The following is a 22,828-nucleotide window of genomic DNA, read 5'->3' on the forward strand; positions in this document are numbered from 1 at the left end:
TACATGATATATAAGGCATGAAGATGTTATTGTTACAGATCAGCTAAATTATCTATAGTAAAGGATCCTACAAATTAATGTAAGATACAGTCACAGAAAATAATTATATTCATAAGTACGTCTGAGTCAGTGACAACCCTACAACAGATGTATCCATCGGATCGCCATCAATGATGGTGATACATGGCTGTGTACATAATGTATATACAACTCGTCTAAACATCAACCCAACAATGTTAGATCTGTAAATTTGCTTTCGCAAATTTTTGGTTCTTCCCTCGCCGGGATTCGAACCCATGCTACTGTGATATCGTGACACCAAATCGCCTGCACTGCAGCCGTCCCGCTAGACCACACGACCACCTGGGCTCTCAAAAAAAGAGCTTTCGGTGGCCATATGTTACCTTTCCACGTCAGTTTTAATCTAGCGGCGTACTGCAGTACATGATATATAAGGCATGAAGATGTTATTGTTACAGATGTTACCTTTCCACGTCAGTTTTAATCTAGCGGCGTACTGCAGTACATGATATATAAGGCATGAAGATGTTATTGTTACAGATCAGCTAAATAATCTATAGTAAAGGATCCTACAAATTAATGTAAGATACAGTCACAGAAAATAATTATATTCATAAGTACGTCTGAGTCAGTGACAACCCTACAACAGATGTATCCATCGGATCGCCATCAATGATGGTGATACATGGCTGTGTACATAATGTATATACAACTCGTCTAAACATCAACCCAACAATGTTAGATCTGTAAATTTGCTTTCGCAAATTTTTGGTCCTTCCCTCGCCGGGATTCGAACCCATGCTACTGTGATATCGTGACACCAAATCGCCTGCACTGCAGCCGTCCCGCTAGACCACACGACCACCTGGGCTCTCAAAAAAAGAGCTTTCGGTGGCCATATGTTACCTTTCCACGTCAGTTTTAATCTAGCGGCGTACTGCAGTACATGATATATAAGGCATGAAGATGTTATTGTTACAGATCAGCTAAATTATCTATAGTAAAGGATCCTACAAATTAATGTAAGATACAGTCACAGAAAATAATTATATTCATAAGTACGTCTGAGTCAGTGACAACCCTACAACAGATGTATCCATCGTATCGCCATCAATGATGGTGATACATGGCTGTGTACATAATGTATATACAACTCGTCTAAACATCAACCCAACAATGTTAGATCTGTAAATTTGCTTTCGCAAATTTTTGGTTCTTCCCTCGCCGGGATTCGAACCCATGCTACTGTGATATCGTGACACCAAATCGCCTGCACTGCAGCCGTCCCGCTAGACCACACGACCACCTGGGCTCTCAAAAAAAGAGCTTTCGGTGGCCATATGTTACCTTTCCACGTCAGTTTTAATCTAGCGGCGTACTGCAGTACATGATATATAAGGCATGAAGATGTTATTGTTACAGATCAGCTAAATTATCTATAGTAAAGGATCCTACAAATTAATGTAAGATACAGTCACAGAAAATAATTATATTCATAAGTACGTCTGAGTCAGTGACAACCCTACAACAGATGTATCCATCGGATCGCCATCAATGATGGTGATACATGGCTGTGTACATAATGTATATACAACTCGTCTAAACATCAACCCAACAATGTTAGATCTGTAAATTTGCTTTCGCAAATTTTTGGTTCTTCCCTCGCCGGGATTCGAACCCATGCTACTGTGATATCGTGACACCAAATCGCCTGCACTGCAGCCGTCCCGCTAGACCACACGACCACCTGGGCTCTCAAAAAAAGAGCTTTCGGTGGCCATATGTTACCTTTCCACGTCAGTTTTAATCTAGCGGCGTACTGCAGTACATGATATATAAGGCATGAAGATGTTATTGTTACAGATCAGCTAAATTATCTATAGTAAAGGATCCTACAAATTAATGTAAGATACAGTCACAGAAAATAATTATATTCATAAGTACGTCTGAGTCAGTGACAACCCTACAACAGATGTATCCATCGGATCGCCATCAATGATGGTGATACATGGCTGTGTACATAATGTATATACAACTCGTCTAAACATCAACCCAACAATGTTAGATCTGTAAATTTGCTTTCGCAAATTTATGGTTCTCCCCTCGCCGGGATTCGAACCCATGCTACTGTGATATCGTGACACCAAATCGCCTGCACTGCAGCCGTCCCGCTAGACCACACGACCACCTGGGCTCTCAAAAAAAGAGCTTTCGGTGGCCATATGTTACCTTTCCACGTCAGTTTTAATCTAGCGGCGTACTGCAGTACATGATATATAAGGCATGAAGATGTTATTGTTACAGATCAGCTAAATTATTTATAGTAAAGGATCCTACAAATTAATGTAAGATACAGTCACAGAAAATAATTATATTCATAAGTACGTCTGAGTCAGTGACAACCCTACAACAGATGTATCCATCGGATCGCCATCAATGATGGTGATACATGGCTGTGTACATAATGTATATACAACTCGTCTAAACATCAACCCAACAATGTTAGATCTGTAAATTTGCTTTCGCAAATTTTTGGTTCTTCCCTCGCCGGGATTCGAACCCATGCTACTGTGATATCGTGACACCAAATCGCCTGCACTGCAGCCGTCCCGCTAGACCACACGACCACCTGGGCTCTCAAAAAAAGAGCTTTCGGTGGCCATATGTTACCTTTCCACGTCAGTTTTAATCCAGCGGCGTACTGCAGTACATGATATATAAGGCATGAAGATGTTATTGTTACAGATCAGCTAAATATATACAACTCGTCTAAACATCAACCCAACAATGTTAGATCTGTATATTTGCTTTCGCAAATTTTGGTTCTTCCCTCGCCGGATTTCGAACCCATGCTACTGTGATATCGTGACACCAATACGCCTACACTGCAGCCGTCCCGCTAGACCACACTACCACATAGGCTCTATATATATATATATATATACAACTCGTCTAAACATCAACCCAACAATGTTAGATCTGTAAATTTGCTTTCGCAAATTTTTGGTTCTTCCCTCGCCGGGATTCGAACCCATGCTACTGTTATATCGTGACACCGAATCGCCTGCACTGCAGCCGTCCCGCTAGACCACACGACCACCTGGGCTCTCAATAAAAAGAGCTTTCGGTGGCCATATGTTACCTTTCCACGTCAGTTTTAATCTAGCGGCGTACTACAGTACATGATATATAAGGCATGAAGATGTTATTGTTACAGATCAGCTAAATTATCTATAGTAAAGGATCCTACAAATTAATGTAAGATACAGTCACAGAAAATAATTATATATATATATGTAACACTCCCAAACGTGTCCTTCCCCCCAAACGTGTCCGATTCTTCAAACGCGTCTTCTCTCCCTAAACGTGTCCACAATGTACAATATTCCCCAAATGTGTCCGAATTCATAACCCCCAAACGTGTCCGATAAATGTTATTCACCAAAACGTGTCCAATATTTAACGCCAGATCGTCTCGTGTCTTTTAGCGTTAATACATGTATCTCCTAAATAAAATCGCTGATAATGTTTACTACAATTTTATGATAGGGACACAGGTGACAAAGTTTTCATTTATTAGCTTTAGTTGATTAAATGTAGGTTTTTAATGAATATCATAATTCAAAATTTAATCTGTAATTGTGAAATTAATTTTTGACTGAAATTGCTTATTGTTCAGTTGCAAGTATTTCAAACTCATTTAGAGCAAACCTGCACCTAATTATAGAGTTAAATTAATTGTTGACTTTGTAAATTATTTTGTACTTATAAACTCCGATGATGCTTTTTATATCTATCTGAATAGTGCCTGGCGGGCGATAAGCAGCATTTGTTAAAACTTTTTGTTAATAGTTCTCCATCTGAATTTGTGTTTATTTCAAAAATTCATCAAATCATAAACTGGTTATCCGTTTTTTTTATATATATAAATTTTAGGTTTCCAGCATCACTAAAGACCCACGACCAAGAGCCATAACGTCCAGTGCCAAATATCTCATTCATTGGTTTTATAGATTCTTTTTATTTATATAAATGTTATGTGATCAACGCCAGTTATTAGTGGTTACCGTAATTGCAAATTTAATTTGTACTGTATAAATTCACTTTTTAAACTGCTGATAGCGTATTGTCAAGTTGCAAGTACCAGTGTATGTAAAGTGCGGATCCTAAAATATCATTATACCCCCGCTTTAAAAAAAGGGGGGTATACTGTTTTACCTCTGTCTGTCCGTCAGTCCGTCCGTCAGTCCGTCCGTCTATCAGTCCGTCCGTCAGTCAATCCGTCCCATGAAACTTTCGTCACATTTTTCTCAGGAACTACAATACAAGGATTTCTGAAATTTGGTTTCAGGGTTTATCTAAGTCAGCTATACCGTGTGATGCATTTTCAGATTCATCACTCGACATCTTCCTGTTTACCGAACACTTGTATCATTTTACACATGATAGCCAAGTTGAAAATTTTCGTCACATTTTTATCAGGAGGAACTACAATACAAGGATTTCTGAAATTTGGTTTCAGGATTTACATAAGTCAGCTATACCGTGTGATGCGTTTTCAGATTCATCACTCGACAACTTCCTGTTTACCAAACACTTGCATATTTTTACACTATTTATATTATCCACTTGCGGCGGGGGTATCATCAGTGAGCAGTAGCTCGCAGTTTCACTTGTTTTTACTGTATAAGCCATAAATGTCTAATGTAGAATGATAAATAAACAGACGAACTTTTTTTAATTTTTGAAGAAAATCAAGAAAATTAGTTAAAATGTATATGTTCAGAAATACATAATACTAATAAAACAAAGTAAGAGATGCGAGCGGGGTTTTATCGCGCCTAAAGCCATCCAGCTGTGAACTATATACCAAAATAGGTGAATATTTAGGACATTTCACGAACAGATCGTGCAGGTGCTTTATAACTAACAGGTTAGATGTTGTTGCAGTAAAAAATATTCATTTTAATACAATTATTAAAGTTGTATAACGTAGAATATGTTTTGTCATTCAGTTTCTTCATATTTAACTAAATTCCAATATGATGATTTCGTAAGGCTAGTCATGTTTACTGTCAAATAATGATACTATTCTTTCATTTTCACTGTGGAGCGAATCATTATTATTGTATATGCGGTGCATTTTCACTGTACAATTTTATTTTTCTTATCTATTACAGCTCATTTCTTTAAGCATGTAGAGCAAGACTTTAGTTGATTGCTTGATTTTTTTTATTGGATTATCATTATGATAACACCCAATTTAATTCAAATATTAAAAATACAGGTTAAACTATGCCTATTCATATTGTTTAAAAATGTCAATCTTATTTACAAAGTTTGTATAAACAATTATACAAACAAAGCAAGCAAGCCAACCAAAGTTTTGCTTTACATGCATTAGGAAATTAGCTGTAAAGCCTTAATTTAGCCGACTTGCTCAAACAATAGATAAAGTAAGAGAAAGATTTGATAAAATTTAACTAACGGAGGAAAGTTTGGTTTTAGAACACTCTAATAAATTCAATAGAGATAACATTTATTTCAAATGTATTCCATTTAGTTTCTTATAAAGCGTATCGGGATCTTTATCCTTATTTTTTTTTATCCATTTCCATGACACTTCACCACTAATTACGTACATCTTGATATAGATTGCACCTTTGTTTTCCCGTTTAAAAGGTTTTACACTGGAACCCTTTATAACTTGCTGTTCGGTGTGAGCCAAGACTCTATGTTGAAGACCGTATTTTGACGTATAATTTGTATAAATTGTGACTCGGATGGAGAGTTGTCTCATTGTCACATACGACATCTATATATGGCTCAAAAACGAAACGAGACGGGATAAAAAGGGATATAAAAATCTACGCTACTTTTTTAATATATTTATTATGAGCTTAATATGAGTCAAAATAGGGTAAAATAGTGGGTCGCATTTGGGTATAAGCGTCACGCTGTATTGCCGATTTTTTGCAAGCGTGACAGGTGAAAGTCAAATGATTGTGTAGTGAAAAACGGGAAATGAAGTCTAGCGGGACACGGATAAAAATTGGAACTGCATAGTATAAGCGGGATACGTGAATCTGACAAAACAATAAGCTGAATACGGGAATCTGACAAAACAGTAAGCGGGATCCGGGATCAGAACCCCCCAATGAGACCCAAGAATAAGATATTTTTGTATATTCATCCTATTGTTGCAGTCATGCCTTCAATAACAAATGTATCCGATGCATGCATTTTTTTTTTATATTTTTGGTCCCTTTTTCAATTGTGTGGGGTCCAAATTTATCGACAAAAGTCCTTTAATATAGATATTTGGAATTCGTTGACATGCTGAATCTAACCGTGTATCTAGTTTGGGGATTATTTGCCTAGTTGCTGAAATAGCCCACATAAAATTCCAAAGGGTCTAAAATCAACAAAAATGAATTGTAGCATGCATTTCGTGTACAATAACCCAAATGTGCATGGTTTTACCTCTGCGGTAGTATCCATTCGCGGATCTAGAATTTTTAATAAGTAGGGGCCCACTGACTGCCTAAGAGGGACCGCTGCTGTCACCTTCCAGTGATTCCCTATATAAGTTAAAATCAAGGAGAAACGTAATCTGAAGAATACAATATGACATTTTGAGAATCGCTTTTGTTACAAGTTTGAAAAGCTATATATTTGATGAAGAATGAATGAGGAGTTTGTATTTCAATTTGAAAATACATGTATCATAAATCCTAAAGTCATCAACTATTTTTTTTTTTTCATTTGTTGCAAGTACATTTATCACATAATTCTACAATAAAAATTCCTCGCATCTTTGAAAATTCTACATTAATAATGACTGCACTAACAGTGATAATTCATCGCATCTATAGTTAAAATGGATCGCTTTCAATAATCGATATGCTATATTATGATGCTTTTATAACACTTATTTGAACTTTAATGCTATGTTTGTATATTATAAAGACATATCACAATGAAAATATGTTAAAACTTAACTTAAAATCCTTTAACTTGATATTTTCAAAACGTAAACAAATACAGTTTTCCCATGATCCTTTATTCTACAATAGACATACCCGCATATAACAGTAACTAGAGGCTCTCAAGAGCCTGTGTCGCTCACCTTGGTTTATGTGCATATCAAACAATGGACACAGATAAATTCATAGCAAAATTGTGTTTTGATTATGGTGATGTGTTTGTACATCTTACTTTACTGAACATTCTTCTTGTTACAATTATCGCTATCTATAATGAACTTGGCCCAGTAATTACAGTGGAAAATATTTTCTAAAAGTCTACAAATATTTATGAAAAATGTAATAAATTGACTATAAAGGGCAATAACTCCTAAAGGGGTCAACTGACCAAATTGGTCGTGCTGACTTATTTGTAAATCTTACTTTGCTGAACATTATTGCTGTTTACTGTTTATCTCTATCTATAATATTAAACAAGATAATAACAAAAAAACAGCAAAATTTCCTAAAAATTACCAATTCAGAGGCAGCAACCCAACAACAGGTTTTTCGATTCATCTCAAATTTTCAGAGCAGATAGATCTTGACCTGATAAACAATTTAACCCTGTTGTCAGATTTGCTCTAAATGCTTTGGTTTTTGAGTTATAAGCCAAAAACTGCATTTTACCCCTATGTTCTATTTTTAGCCATGGTGGCCATCTTGGATGGTTGACCGGGGCACCAGACACAAATTTTAAATAAGATACCCCAATGATGATTGTGGCCAAGATTTGTTTAATTTGGCCAAGTAGTTTCAGAGGAGAAGAATTTTGTAAAAGATTACTAAGATTTACGAAAAATGGTTAAAAATTGACTATAAAGGGCAATAACTCCTAAAGGGGTCAACTGACCATTTCGGTCCTGTTGACTTATTTGTAAATCTTATTTTGCTGAACATTATTGCTGTTTACAATATATCTCTATCTATAATATTATTCATGCTAATAACCAAAAACAGCAAAATTTCCTTAAAATTACCAATTCAGGGGCAGCAACCCAACAAAGGATTGTTCGATTCATCTGAAATTTTCAGGACAGATAGATCTTGACCTGATAATCAATTTAACCTTGTCAGATTTGCTCTAAATGCTTTGGTTTTTGAGTTATAAGCCAAAAACTGCATTTTACACCTATGTTCTATTTTTAGCCATGGCGGCCATCTTGGATATTTGACCGGGTCACCGGACACAATTTTTAAACTAGATACCCAAGTGATGATTGTGTCCAAGTTTTGTTAAATTTGGCCCAGTAGTTTCAGAGGAGAAGATTTTTGTAAAAGTTAACGACGACGACGGACGACGACGGACGACGCCGGACGCCGGACGCAAAGTGATGGGAAAAGCTCACTTGGCCCTTTCGGGCCAGGTGAGCTAAAAATGAACTAGCTGCATTCGCACTTTATATACACTGAGTACTCTATGCATATTTAGAGTTAAATAAATAAATAGTTTTACATTTGCTGTATAAATTAACTTTAGACTGTTGATAACGTATTTCCAGTTGCAAGTATTTCATGCATATTTAGAGAACATACATGCTTTAATGATTTTACTGTTCTATTCTGTTTAAATTGTCTTTAAACTGATGACTGCGTATTGTCCAGTTGCAAGTATCTCATGCTTATTTAGAGAGAACATAGGTTACAAGCTTTTATTTTTTTTAAATTTGTACTTTATAAATTTACTTTAGACTGTTGATCGTCCAGTTGCCGGTGTTTCACAATATTTAAAGAGAACATACAAATTTTAACATGCAGAGAAAGGGACACGTTCATTCGTTAACTGTACAATTTAACTAAACATGTTTGCTTACAATTTACATACGACATAGCCGAAATGACGCCCCCACTTTACCCAGTTTTTTCGACTGGTTTAAAAAAGTACCTTATCTATATTTTTAATGAAATGGTAAAATTAGTATACATTAATGGAATAGCAATAACCAAATAACGCTTGATATGGACACATTTTTGGGATTGGACACGTTTGGGGGTTTGTTGGGAAATGGACACGTTTGGGCGTTTATACAAATCACACGCTTTGGCGATGTTTATACTAGACATATTTTGCAGTTCAGTGACGTCAAAGTGGACACGTTTGGGGGAATCGGACATATTTGGGGGGAAGGACACGTTTCTGAGTAATACATATATATCATGTCTCTTTTATATAACAATTACATAATGAATCCTTCACTTAAAATATATATCATGTGTCTTTTATATGATAATTACATAACGAGTCCTTCACTTAACATATAAAGCATGTGTCTTTTAGATAACAATTACATAACGAATCCTTCACTTAACATATAAGATCATATATATCATGTCTCTTTTATATAACAATTACATAATGAATCGTTCACTAACATATACATCATGTGTCTTTTAGATAACAATTACATATAAATCAGTTGTCTTTTAGATAGCAATAAAATGAAAATGATGTGTCTTTTAGATACAAATAAAAAAATTTATGTTACAATAAATGAGTTTTGTCACAGATTTCAGTAAAGTTTGGCACATAACTTTGGCTCGTTCAACTACAACTGAAAATCGAAAAATAACGCATTTATCTCATATATTATTTGCAATATAACTGATTGAATTCTTTCAAAATGGGAGAAAGTTTGAATAAAAGGCATTAAAGGTGTCAGACCACCAATTAAAAATCCCTATCTGTTCAACCAAATTTTGCAATTTTCACAGCTTTCTAAATATTTTACCTTAAGTTTAACTTCAAGGAAACCAGGTATATCCTGAATTGTACATGTATCACCTTTCTACATGCCAATTTTCAACTAATGTTTAAAGTCTTGTAACAAATTTCTGAACTTGAAAAGACAGGTACTACCAAAATAACTCCTGGCTTTCTGGAAATCTTAAATTAGTGTACTATGTAGCGCATTAATCCTGAATTTTTAATGCAAACTCATAGGCAAGTGAATTTTGGCTCAAAATGGTCTAAATATATTTCCCTTTCACCAAAAGTTTCATTTCTGCAAATTTGTTGGTTAGTTAAAGGAAACAATGACATCAAAAGCACTATTTTGTGTCAAAGTAGGACTACTTTTACATACGTTCTAAATTGGAGGGAGTAATTGGTGGTCTGACACCTAAAAGGCACACGTAATTGGCGAAAAACCTTTTTAAGTTTGTTTTAAAATCATCAAAGCTATTAAAAACTTCCTTTAGATTTTTCTTAAAAATCTATATGTTGTTGATTCATAAATTTGTGTTGTAATGATGCAAAATAAAGATAATAATAAGGTCACCGACTTCGTTTTTACAGTATACAACATTTACAGTTGTGTTCCTTAAATAACCTACTAAACGTCGAAATTATCGAAATGTCATCGCGTTACAGGCCGAAAAACGTTGCATTTTGAAGGTGTTCACTACTAACAAGGTAACAAATTGGTTGTTAGACAAAACAATGAAGTCGGTGACCATATGAGTACTTTCTATCAGTAAAACAAAAATGTATGTGTCAACTACATATAGTTTTTTTTAGAAAAATCTATGGAGTAGGTTTTAGAGATTTGATGTTTTTCAGCTAAATAGTAGAATTTTCGTAAATGGATTTTTGTAACAATGATTATGTAATTAAATTATGATACAAAATAAAGGGTAAGTGGCCAAAAGATCTTTTGATCCTATACGTATACAGTAAAGATTCCAAATATCTGGCAAAAAGTCAAAAAAAGAGTATCGAAGATAATATAATTTCTTAAGAATCCTGTTACTTCGTTACCAAAAGCTAATGTTGTACTTTCTACTTGAATTTGATTGTTTGTCACTTACCATGGAGAAATCAATGGTTTGTCTAAAATGGCATTCTTGAAAATTAATAACGTTTATAGAATTTTTGACTATCTTTTGAACGTATTACAGCTAAAGGTTGTACATTTAATGGAGTTTCTTACCAACATAATGCTCATTGGACGAATGGCTGTGACAAGAACTGTACCTGTGTCAACGGTCTCAACAATTGTGTTTTTTTGTAAGTATTTTTTACATGAAAACTTGATTAGCTATTTAGAGTTTAGGTATGACTGCCATATTCATCAAAGTAAGGGACCACAGTTTCCCAACCATTTGACAAAAGGCAGATTTTACATTTGAAGACGTAAATGTATTTGATTTTGTGACTCATTCACCAATTTGTTTCATTTATGTTTGGGAAAAAATATTTGCCTTTAACATTTGTTGTGAACCTTGTAAATAGTTAGTCAAGTTTGAGATATTCATGCATTTGTATTTGTTCATGTTTGTGAAGATATTTATCAGCCATTCACATTTAAAGATTATCAAAACATGAGTTGCACTTATTATATTGATTGCATATTCACTTATTTTTAATTTGACACATAGTGGCTTGTGAATAAAACAAAACAGTCTTATGTATATTTGTTATGTTGCAAAATAAGAATGAAAATAAGAATAAATTTCAAATATGAAATTATAAAATTAACTTTTGATTGTAGATGTCCAATATATCCAAATTTTCCACCAAACTGGCAACTTATAGGGAAATCTGCTCGATGCTGTCATCAAGATTTTGTTATTGAAGTTAAACGTGAGTTTTCATTTAACGATGTGTCAATTGATTGATCGAAAGTGTTTAACCCAACTTTCCCACACTTTTTGCTAAATCATGGTAACTAGTTTTTTCCAGTGGAGAAATCTGGAGTGCACGAAGAGAACTACTAACCTTGAAACGTTTCAGATTATAAGTCCAAAACAACACGCTAGGAAGAATTTGGTAAGTTAGATATAACTATATATGCCCAATAATTGTAGCAGCTAAACATCAATTTAATAAATTAAATTTCAGGATATTTGCTGGCTAATTCATATTTTTTGTTAATGTATTCATATATCTATCAGTGACATCATTCAAGTGAAAAATTGTCTAAAATTGTTGTCTGTACTTTATAAGGTATATAAGCCTAAGGTATATATTGTACTGGTTCAGTATGATATTTGTAAAAATAAGCTATTACATTGCAGTTTAAACATCCTTACTTTCAGCAATATGTAATTATGGTGGAAAGGAATATAAGCAGGATGAAACCTGGTCTGATGGTTGTCAGTTTAGCTGTGTCTGTAATGATGCCAAGGTTGGTCAATACCAATGTAAAGAAAAGTAAGTAATGTTTGCTAAGAAAAAGGAGTAAATTTGATTAGGCCAATGGTCCCTATTTTTCAGTAAATAGTTCAAATAGGATTTAATGGCCACAATCATTTTGAATCATAGTTAAAACAATTACTTGATATGGAAAAAAAATCTTTGAAAATTTACATATTGTTATATACGTTTTTCCTCTTTGAGATTGTAAATTTTCAAATCCATCTAAGGAAACCTGATCTGATGGTTGTACGGTAATCTGTGTCTGTACTGATGCCATGAATGGTCTTTACCAATGTAAAGAAAAGTAAGTAGTATTTGTCAAGAAATAGAAGTAAACTCGAATAAACCCCCATATGGGCCGTACTTTGAGCTTATATTTCGAAATAGGTTCTTATGATTATAACCACTGCGGATCATAATTAAAACAGTGACAGAGGAACAGGACTTTCGTTTTTTTTATAGATGTCAAAATGAGGACTGTTCCATTGAAACATAAATGGTACCCAGAGAAGGCACTTTAAAACTTGTCACCCACCTATATCTATAAAGAAACAATTTTAGAATTTCGTTTACATCATTCAAAAAATTAAAGATAATCCATTTGTTTGGCATGCATTATATATTAAAGACCCCTACTTCTTTTTGAGTTATTTGAAACATATAACTATAGTCATTGAAAAGATAGATAAACATTTTAAACTCCTGTCTGATTACTTTTGGAATGTACAACAAAAATCTTTAATAACAAAGAAGTCTGTGCTACAAATATGTTCATTGAAATGAAAAATTTAATGTAATCACATTATGTGCAGTATATCTACCGATCTTAGCAAAATATTTCTGTAAATTTTATATCCATAGTGTAATTATAACAGTATAATAATTTCTTTGAATTCAATTGAGATTATTACAGCAGTTATACAAAAAATGAAGGGACACCACTGTTCCTTAGTTGTAAAGGCAGTTTGGTTGTATTTGTTACTTATTTTAAAAGGAGATAAGTTCCTTTACCACACATCAGTAGTTAAATCGGTCCTTGCTTAAAACAAGAATGTGTCCAAAGTACACGGGTGCCCCACTCGCATTATCATTTTCCATGTTCAATGGATTGTGAAATTGGGTAAAAAATCTAATTTGGCCTTAAAAAGTAAAAAGATCAACCAAAAGGGAACATGTGTACTAAGTTTCAAGTTGATTGGACTTTAGCTTCATCGAAAACTACCTTGACCAAAAACTTTGACCTGAAACTCACACTTTTAATTTCTATGTTCAGTGGACCATGAAAAAGGGGTCAAAAGATTAATTTTGTTTTAAAAAAAGAAAGATCATATCATAAGTAACATGTGTACTAAGTTTCAAGTTGATTGGACTTTCGCTTCTTCAAAAACTAACTTGACCAAAAACTTTAACCTGAAATGGGACGAACAGACGGACGGACGGACGACCGGAAAGACGGAAGGACGCACAGACCAGAAAACATAATGCCCCTCTACTACCGTAGTTGGGGCATACAAAAAAGATTTTTTGTTTTATGTTTATGCATTAATCGTTAAGCTCATATTTATAAACTTATGCTGTCCTGGCCTTCGTTGTCTGTAACTTATACATTGCTTGATATTTTATCTTTCTAACTCTTCAAGAAAGGATAGCGTATTAGAGGACATTGTCTTTTCTTAATTCTTTTGGCCTTGGATGTACCTTGTAAATATAATACTTTTGATTGAATTACTTTTTGTCAATGCTGCAACAATTTTTCCACTTATAATTCGCATAGCTTTGTTATTATTTGTAGCAGTACACATAACGATACATGCTAGAGCTATTAATCAACTGTGTTGGTCCTTGATATAATTTTGGGTAACTTCAACAAAAAAAAATTTAAAATCAAAAGACAGTACCCAGAGCACTTGCTTTTTTTTCTTCATTTTTCTTCATTTTTCTGTGCTTTTCTTGATTTTTAACAACCAGGAATGCTTTAAGCCAAATATTTAAAAGTTAAACAATATTTATAGAGCTAGTGAAGAATTATATGCAATAAGAACCTCAAGAATATAAGATCAACTTTGCCTGCGGGAGTTAGATTTTTAGTATCTTAATAATTTAAGAAAGTTTTGTCAATGACTATGGTAGTAGGGAAAAACGACTACAGAGCCGATTATAACATTAAGGAAAAGTAGTGTTAATAAACAATATGCTTCAAAAAATGGAAACAGTCATGCCTGCTTAAAAAATCAACTGTATTTAGTAAAAACCTTTTTTTATAAGACCATTGTTTTTTCGATTCCTCTGTGTTGCATTTCATATAAATTGGAGCTGTATTATAAGACCACCTGTTTTATAGACCACTTTTTTGCTCTTCCGTAAGTGGTCGCTGAAAACAGGGTTGACAGTAATTTGAAAGTTGTGTTGGTCTAAAGCACTTTTATTATCCTCAGTTTAAATCAGTGAAGGGATGATATCAATTGGAATTGAAATTATTGAGAGTTTAGCTTCACTGTATATTATAAACAATCCTCTATCTAGGAAATCATTATAGAAAATGCAAGCTCTGGAATAATGTATCCAATATCATTGATAGGCTCCATATACATGCACTTCTTGAATGTTGCTGCACAGAAAGTTAGCAATAGTTAGCAATAGTTAGCAATAGTTAGGCTCGAATATTTTGGCGTCTATTTTTTCTCTCTCGCGAACTGACCCTGATTGTCATTTTTTACATGTATGGCAATATATGACACAGACTTTAATGTCTTTGTTGATATGTGTTCAACAATAAGAAACAAAAAAATGGACAAAAGTTGTTCCCTATGGAATGCCGAAACTTCAGTGTTAATCACCTTTTGGAAATTGTAGAGAGAAACTAAGCTTTTATGTGTCACTTTAACTCTGCAAAACGATTTTATTAGAATAGATAATTTCTTACTTAGAAAACTTGATATTTAAAACAAATGTAATCTGTTCAGATATATGAGTAGAACACAAAATATTTACAGATATATAAACAACTTTTATTCCATTTCAGATGTCCCAAATGGGATCTTCCTGACGTTTGTCACTGGAACCCAGCATCAGCGGGAAAATGTTGTAGTCAACCAGAATGTCCACTACCTTATGTTATCACCGGTTACCCAGACCTTTAGATGTTTCTCTTCACATAAGCAACTGTCAATTATAGAATATTGTTTATCAAAAAATATTACAGGACCATTTTCATTACTTTCGTCGTTGCAACAAGGATCTCCCCTGAGTTTATAACCTGTCTAGCATTCAGCACGCTTATATTGACTTTAAATATCATCGATATGTTCATAAAAAAAATATGTTTACGAAATGTAGAAGTTTTATATACACTATAGGGGTTTCCTATCACCAGGAATGAATAACCATAACAGTTTGTTTCTTTCAAACTTTTAGTCTTCAATTCTGTTGTATTTTTGTACTAAGAGAGTGGTGATCCATTTTGTCTGATTATAGTGTCATTGCTGAGTCTTATGTGGACAAAAACGCTTTCTAGAGTATCAAGTTATCAACATTTTATCTTTGAGTAATTTAGAAGGAAACAGTAAACATAAAGTAAATTAAATGTTTATATCTAGCATTTTACAGTCTGTGTGTGACTAGAACACGGTGTGTAAGGTTGTCCTGCGAGAAAACGTTCTGTGCTGATGATTCGGTCCTGACTGGTGCTGGTGGTCATTGGAAGTGGTAACGAAAGACGAAAATGATGATGTTTGAAGTTTTCACTCCTAAAAAATGGAAGAAAACAGTTGAGATTTTTCATTTTGTTTCTTATGGGTTCATATGTAAACCATTTAAAAGTTGACCCTCTAAACTGTTTCAGTAAGCGTAACACAAAAATGCTCATTTTCAGAAAATATATAGTTATTGTCATAATTATGTTTACATAAGACTTATAAAGGAGGTACCAAGCAATATTTTACAGTTCAATTTAATGATCATGAATGGAAGGAAATGGTACGGAAGTTTACATAAGACAAAAAGAAATTTGTAGTATTTTTTGGCGAAAGACTTAAACGCTTCTTTGCATCATATAGTACAGCTCTTCTATAAAAGCATGCACAAAAACTTTGATTGACTTGCTTGCTATGTTTGCTTGGATGTTTTCAAACAATAGGTAGGCGAAGTTTCAATACATACTGGGATTCGATTGGACAATTAAAAACTGACAGAAATTAAAGTTAATGTTTATTGTCCAAACAAATTCTAGTATATACATATAGTAAACAGACTAATTACCTGTCGTTTACAAAAATCCAAACAATCATAGTAAGCAATTTGATCAATGGTTTGCTTTGCATATATTTATAGAAGAGCTGTAAATTCTAAAAATAAATTCTAGTTGTCGTAGATGGTTAAATCCTCAACAAAATCTCAATAACTTTGTCTGAACGAATAAAGGTTTTCAATCAAATTTTCGTGGATTTTTTAGCTTCCACCCTGACGAGGCATGTTAGCTGTTCGTATGCTGTTGCACCTGACGCACGGAAACTTTCACATTTCCATCTTCTTTTCTGAAATATTTTACCCAGCTCATACTTGACAGGATTGTTATCCTAGTAAAAGGTGTAACCAATGAATTGAACACAAGTTAAAAATTCCACAGTACTATATAATTCTTTTTAGGTGTCAATTTGTTCGAAAAAAGACGAAAAGAAGAGAGCGTTTTTAATGTCATGATTATCTGTCGCTTTCTGGATCTATGCTTGGAATTCATTTCAGATGACATGGATTCCTCACCCTGGTGACCCTGCTGCCTTTCATAACTTTATCCGTATACATATATTAAAAGATAAACAAAAGGCTGCAACTGGTATTCTTGTATTTAAAATGATTCGTTGTAACGAGAATATTTGCGGTAAATGGAAACTGTGAGTGTCAAAATCTTAAATTTGCTTATAAATGTTGCTGGACCCAGTTTCGTTATCTTATCTGATCTAAATTTTCTGAAAAGTGCAAGGTAGATAGAAATTGGCCTATTGATTTTTTTACTGGGTAAGTTTTTCCGTAATTGCTTGAACTTTTGCAATATTAAAGCCGATTTCAATGAGTGTGTAGACAAAGGGAATATCTTTGGTTATCTTGCTTGCTGAACAGAAAAGTCATTGTTAAGAGTAGACTAGTCCGACAAATGACATATCTTTCTGTCTGTAGGACCAGGTTACTTCGAAAGGAGGGTAGTATACCTTACCTAATAATAAATTCACGGTTAAGCTAACAAACAAGCTAACCAAAGATATGACCTTTTCCTACATACTCAATGGAATCGGATGTTACTAAAAACTCGAATACATTTTAACAGACAGAGGTCATGTTTGTTGATGAATATTGTTTTTCCTAGATTCATTCTTGAAAAATCATTTGGTAACATTTTGTCAAGTAATTTCAGAAAAGATATTTTTGTAATTGCGGACTCCAAGACAATACATGAACCTCACACGACCCCTCGACACAAGTGAGCTTATATATGTTCTTATAGCGATTCGGGTTGATAACCAGTTGAAATTTAGGTATATTTTTTTGTGCGTGTAGATTTGTATTGTTTTAAACTGTTATGACCTTTTAAAGTTAAATGTAGGTGTTTAATCTAAGAATTTCTTTTTTAAACTTTTATACTTGTTTTATTCTCAATTAGTAGTATGAAGCTACGAGATATTTTATATTAATTTTTGAAATTGAAGGCACAATTAACAAAGCAAACGGTAGTTTCAAATACTTTTAAATAGATTTTTAAGGATAATGTACCCTTGTGTTGATCCCATGCTAAACATAACAAAAATCTATGTACAAAGGTCTGTGAATTTTTTACAAAAATAGTGATTTTATTTTCACCAAATTCTCTTTTTCCACTTAATACAATAAAGAACTATGAATAATAATGCTTGATATATGTACAAAACTATATCTCTACTATTCATTGTCTGTGCTGCTTTGATACTATTGCAGTTTGCACATTTCGTAATTGACAGGCCACAGAAGGGGTCATAAACCATACACGAAAATATAAAATATTGATATAAGTATTTAATTTGCATCTTTGAACCCCAACTCCGGCTTGTTTTTTTTTTAGGAAGGAGTCTTAAAATGTTCGAATACAGACAGCCGAGTACGCATTTTACTTTCAAGGCGTGTTTACGTTGATTGTTAAAGTCCTGAACACGGATAGATTGAAACAAAAATGTTTGATATATTATCGGGCTTTAGATTCAGTTGTTTTTAAATATAAATGAAGGCTACATTTTAATATAATAATACTAAGAATTCACAATATAATAAAATGCAGAAAAAAATGGATGAAGTGAAATATCTTAGTAAGGAGTCATTGTTACAGTAATGGTGTGTTTGACACACAAAACTTAAAAGATTAGTGATATTACCAATATTATTCTATATTTTTGCTCTCCATTTGTATGCGAAACCTTTTACATTTTTATTTTATGGGTAATGGTTGTTAAGCTGATTAATTTCTTATTGGCCATTATGATAAAAGTGTGTCAGAGATCATATCTGATATTCTTTCTCAGTCATAATAAACTTACATCATTACAGAACTGAACAAAGAAATAACTCGACGGGTGCCGTATACGGTGCTAGAAATGCTTACCTTTCCGGAGCACCTGATTTCACTCCATGTTTTTCATTGTTTTTAGTGGAGTTCGTGTTGTTTCTTAATTATTATTTATAACTGTATATGTACATGTCCTTTGGTTTCGTAAGTCTGTGTTTACTCTTAGGTTTTGATTGTTATTGTCTTAACAGATTCATATGTATGTCAAAATCAAGAACATATCTGTCTTTATAAGGCCAGTTATAAAGCAACTGGGATTAATATGATTAAGGCATTACTTTACAATTATACTGTAGTAAGCATAAAATCATATCTAAAATATTAATCAAGTGTGATTAAAAATAAAGAATTGCAAATATTTTGAAGACCTTTCCTGCAAAACATCATTATCTACTAAGTTTAAGTTTACAACTGTTATAATATTTTTAGAAGGGCAATAAGGGTGTAATACAATTGTTATTTTCAAATTGGGGGTTCTTTGTAATCATTTTTGTACCAATAATACCAAATCAACATGCAAATACGGTCTAAATTAACTCACAAAGAGATGATCAATGATGCATCGTCTGTTCCAGGAACTAAATGCATCATACTTTCAGGTCTTCTGGCGAACTAAAAAGATTGCAGCAAGTTTGTTGTCCGTTATGGAATATCCATTTTATAGATGATAGCGGATCTGTTTCGTAACAACAATCACGTCCCCTCTTCCCTGAATGTGACGTACAGAATTAGACTTTGCAAAACGACGGAGCAGGATCTGCTTACCTTTTCGGAGCACCTGAGATCACACGTTTTTGTTGGGGTTCTTGTCGCTGAGTCTAGTTCTCTATGTTTTGTTTCGTGTACTATTGGTTGTCTGATGGTTGTTTTTCCTTGTTGGCCATGGCGTTGTTACTTTATTTTCCGTTGATGAGTTTTAATGTCCTTCGGTGTTTTTGCTATCTTTTAACAAAAGGATAAATTTAACACAATTTACATGATTTTACACAATTTAACAAATATTTTAGCTATGTTTGAGTAATTTACCATGTTTATAAATATTTGATAATTGTTTTTAATATTTCTAGTTATGCATGTCAACTTGAAAGCTGAATTTAAGAGGCAAAACGTAGTTCAGTGTTCTGTATTATACATTTGCATTCGCTTTAAATAATACTTTTCCATTTTATTATTTGTCCTTATCACAGCTGTATTTGTGACCCAAACAAATTATAAACCAACTAGTATTGAAAAAGCATGACAAATTTATTAGCCTAGTATAATTGAAACGTTTGAGGATTAATAATTTGTAGACGTTCAATCTATAAAACAAGGTGATGACGACATCCATGTTATGCATGTACTATCTATAAATAGAGAAATGTATAAGTAACAAGGTGATGACGACATCCATGTTATGCATGTACTATCTATAAATAGAGAAATGTATAAGTAACAAGGTGATGACGACATCCATGTTATGCATGTACTATCTATAAATAGAGAAATGTGCATATAACATGACTCAATACAACAACGGATTCGATCTAAAAAGGACGAAGTAAATGTTTAACAATTCATAAAAAAGTCTTTGTCAAAACAATGTTGAATAAGAAACCAAGGAAAATGAAAAAAACTTAGAAAATCAACAATTATGCAGAATGAAATTCAGAAAAAATTTACCATACTTACAATACACTACAAAGAAGACATCAAGTATACATATTTGTTCAAGAGCCAGCTAAAGGACGCCTCCGGTAGTTGGAATTTCTCGCTGCATTGAAGACCTATTAGTGACCTTCTGCTGTTGTCTGTTCTATGGTGGGTTTTTTTTTTTATCACATTCCTCATTTCCATTCTCAATTTTATAAAATTGAACACTTCGATGCCAAAATCGTAATGAATAAGGTTGTTCGCGAGTGGAGTTACTGTTCTAATTCTGGCACCTGTTGTGAAAACTGCTGATGCATCAGTAACATCCAGGGATGTCTTGAGAAAGAGAAGACAGATTGTGCGTATGACCGATAGAAAAGATTTCGATAATCGGTGAAAAATCCTCTGTGAGGGTTCACCAAATCAAGATGGCGCCATTGAAGTTTCAAACTATTTGAACTGTTTCTTGCTAGCAACAACCTACTAAAAACTGAGGAAAAAGATCAGTATGTCGGTTTAAAGTCAGAATCTATACTATTAAACGAGAAGACCTCATTTTAGGTGTCGCTTCTCTTCTATCCACAATTAATTGATCAAGACGCCTCTGTGTCCTATAGGTACAGTGCATAGTGCCATTTGTCATCCATTCATATGATTATTCAGATTGAGTTATTTTTGGAGAAAAACGAGAAAAAAGGCATCCGGATATTGTCCCGTCATTGGACGAAATTTTAAGTCGGATTAGACTTCCGGTTTGCGTTTTTCTGTATACTTTGAACATACTATACAAAGAATAAAGTGTATTTTCAGAATTCTATCTGCTTTCATTTTCAAGTTTCCTATCCACGGCAGTCACAGAGTTTATTAAATAGAGCGGGTCTGTATACTATATGAATGATCACTATGGATCGATTAGTAAACTTAGAATTGAAAGTAAATGCACTAAATTTATATAGTAATGAATGTTCATAATAAACAGATAAGCGCTAAAAATATTCATGTGAACTTTTGATACCTTTTCTGAAATTCTCCAGTCATTAAATCTTTTACAAAATTCATTGATTATAAAAAAAAAGAAGATATGGTATGATTGCCCTGTTGAGACAACTCTCCACAAGAGACCAATATGACACAGATATTAACAATTATAGGTTACCGTACGACCTTCAACAACGAGCAAAGCCCATACCGCATACTCAGCTTTAAAAGGCCCCGAACTGACAATGTAAAACAATTCAAACCAGAAAACTAGCGGTCTTATTTATGTACAAAAAAATGAACGAAAAACAAATATGTTACACACAAACAAACAACAACCACTGAATTACAGGCTCCGTATTTGAATGTTCATAACATACTAAATGTTTGTTCATATTGAAATTGGTAGAATACCAAAAAATGGGAATATTGGAAATAAAGGAGGAGGGATAAAAAAAAAAAAAGCATTTTCCTGATCCCATTAACCTATAGCTATGACTTATGATACTTTTGCTGAATTCTCCAGTCATTCAATATTTGACAACTTGAAAATTGTTTCAATAACACTTTACATACTTTAAACTTCGCTCTGAATGCCCGCGATTTTGCGGGTGTGTTCTAGTGTATTATAAAAAGGCGACGATTTTCCTTACAGATTGTTCACGTGTTAGATTGTGCAAAGTAATTAGTTACACCACTCATCAAATAGACCATTACTTATGAAGTGAGGTTTTCTTTGTCCCTAAAAAAGCATCTTACGTGGAAATTAAGTCCATTCCTGTGACTGGATTCTTTTATGTAAAACGGCTACACATTTGGTGGAGGGGGGTGCAGTACAAACATTTTAAATCCCGCCAACATTGTTTTCACATTTTGTCAAGCCAGTAACTATAAATAGCTACATTCTAGATGCCGCTATCAATAATTTTTTAATACAGTCCTAAATTAATCGCGAGTGTAAGTAAATTGTTTGTTTTTGAATGCAATATTTTCGAACGATCTAGATATTACTTTTTGAAGAGTACTCATTATAATGAACCAACTATTTAACGCCATATATCAGGTCAAATTAAACGTATTTTTACTAGGATAATTCGCAATTCCAACAACGATTTATTTGTTTAACTTAACATTAGGCTTGCTTCATGTAAGGAAACAAAGAGAAACCATTTTGTTATATACTTGCATTAATTTAACAGTAAGTTCGAATAGTTCTTTTGTCGAGCCTGCGACTTTTGTCGCAGAAAGCTCGACTCGGGATAGTGTTCCGGCGGCGGCGGCGGCGGTGGTGTTAGCTCATCTCTTAAAAGCTTTATATTTTAGAAGGTGGACGACCTGGATGCTTCATACTTTGTATTTGGGTGCCTCATGTTACGAAGTTTCCGTCAGTCACATGTCCAATGTCCTTGACCTCATTTTCATGGTTCAGTAACTACTTGAAAAAAAGTT

The 22,828-nt window shown here is 33.6% G+C and overlaps 1 protein-coding gene across 1 annotated transcript; it reads left to right on the top strand.

Moving 5' to 3' along the window:
• Positions 1-12,092: 12,092 nt before the first annotated feature.
• LOC134722786 (uncharacterized) lies at positions 12,093-15,438 on the top strand. Its single transcript, XM_063586414.1, has 2 exons — positions 12,093-12,198; positions 15,206-15,438. The coding sequence occupies exons 1-2, from the start codon at positions 12,096-12,098 to the stop codon at positions 15,436-15,438; spliced, it is 336 nt and encodes a 111-aa protein (XP_063442484.1). The 5' UTR covers positions 12,093-12,095.
• The last annotated feature ends 7,390 nt before the right edge of the window (positions 15,439-22,828 follow it).

Source organism: Mytilus trossulus, chromosome 6 (genome assembly GCF_036588685.1).
Source record: "Mytilus trossulus isolate FHL-02 chromosome 6, PNRI_Mtr1.1.1.hap1, whole genome shotgun sequence".
NCBI classification, from domain to species: domain Eukaryota; kingdom Metazoa; phylum Mollusca; class Bivalvia; order Mytilida; family Mytilidae; genus Mytilus; species Mytilus trossulus.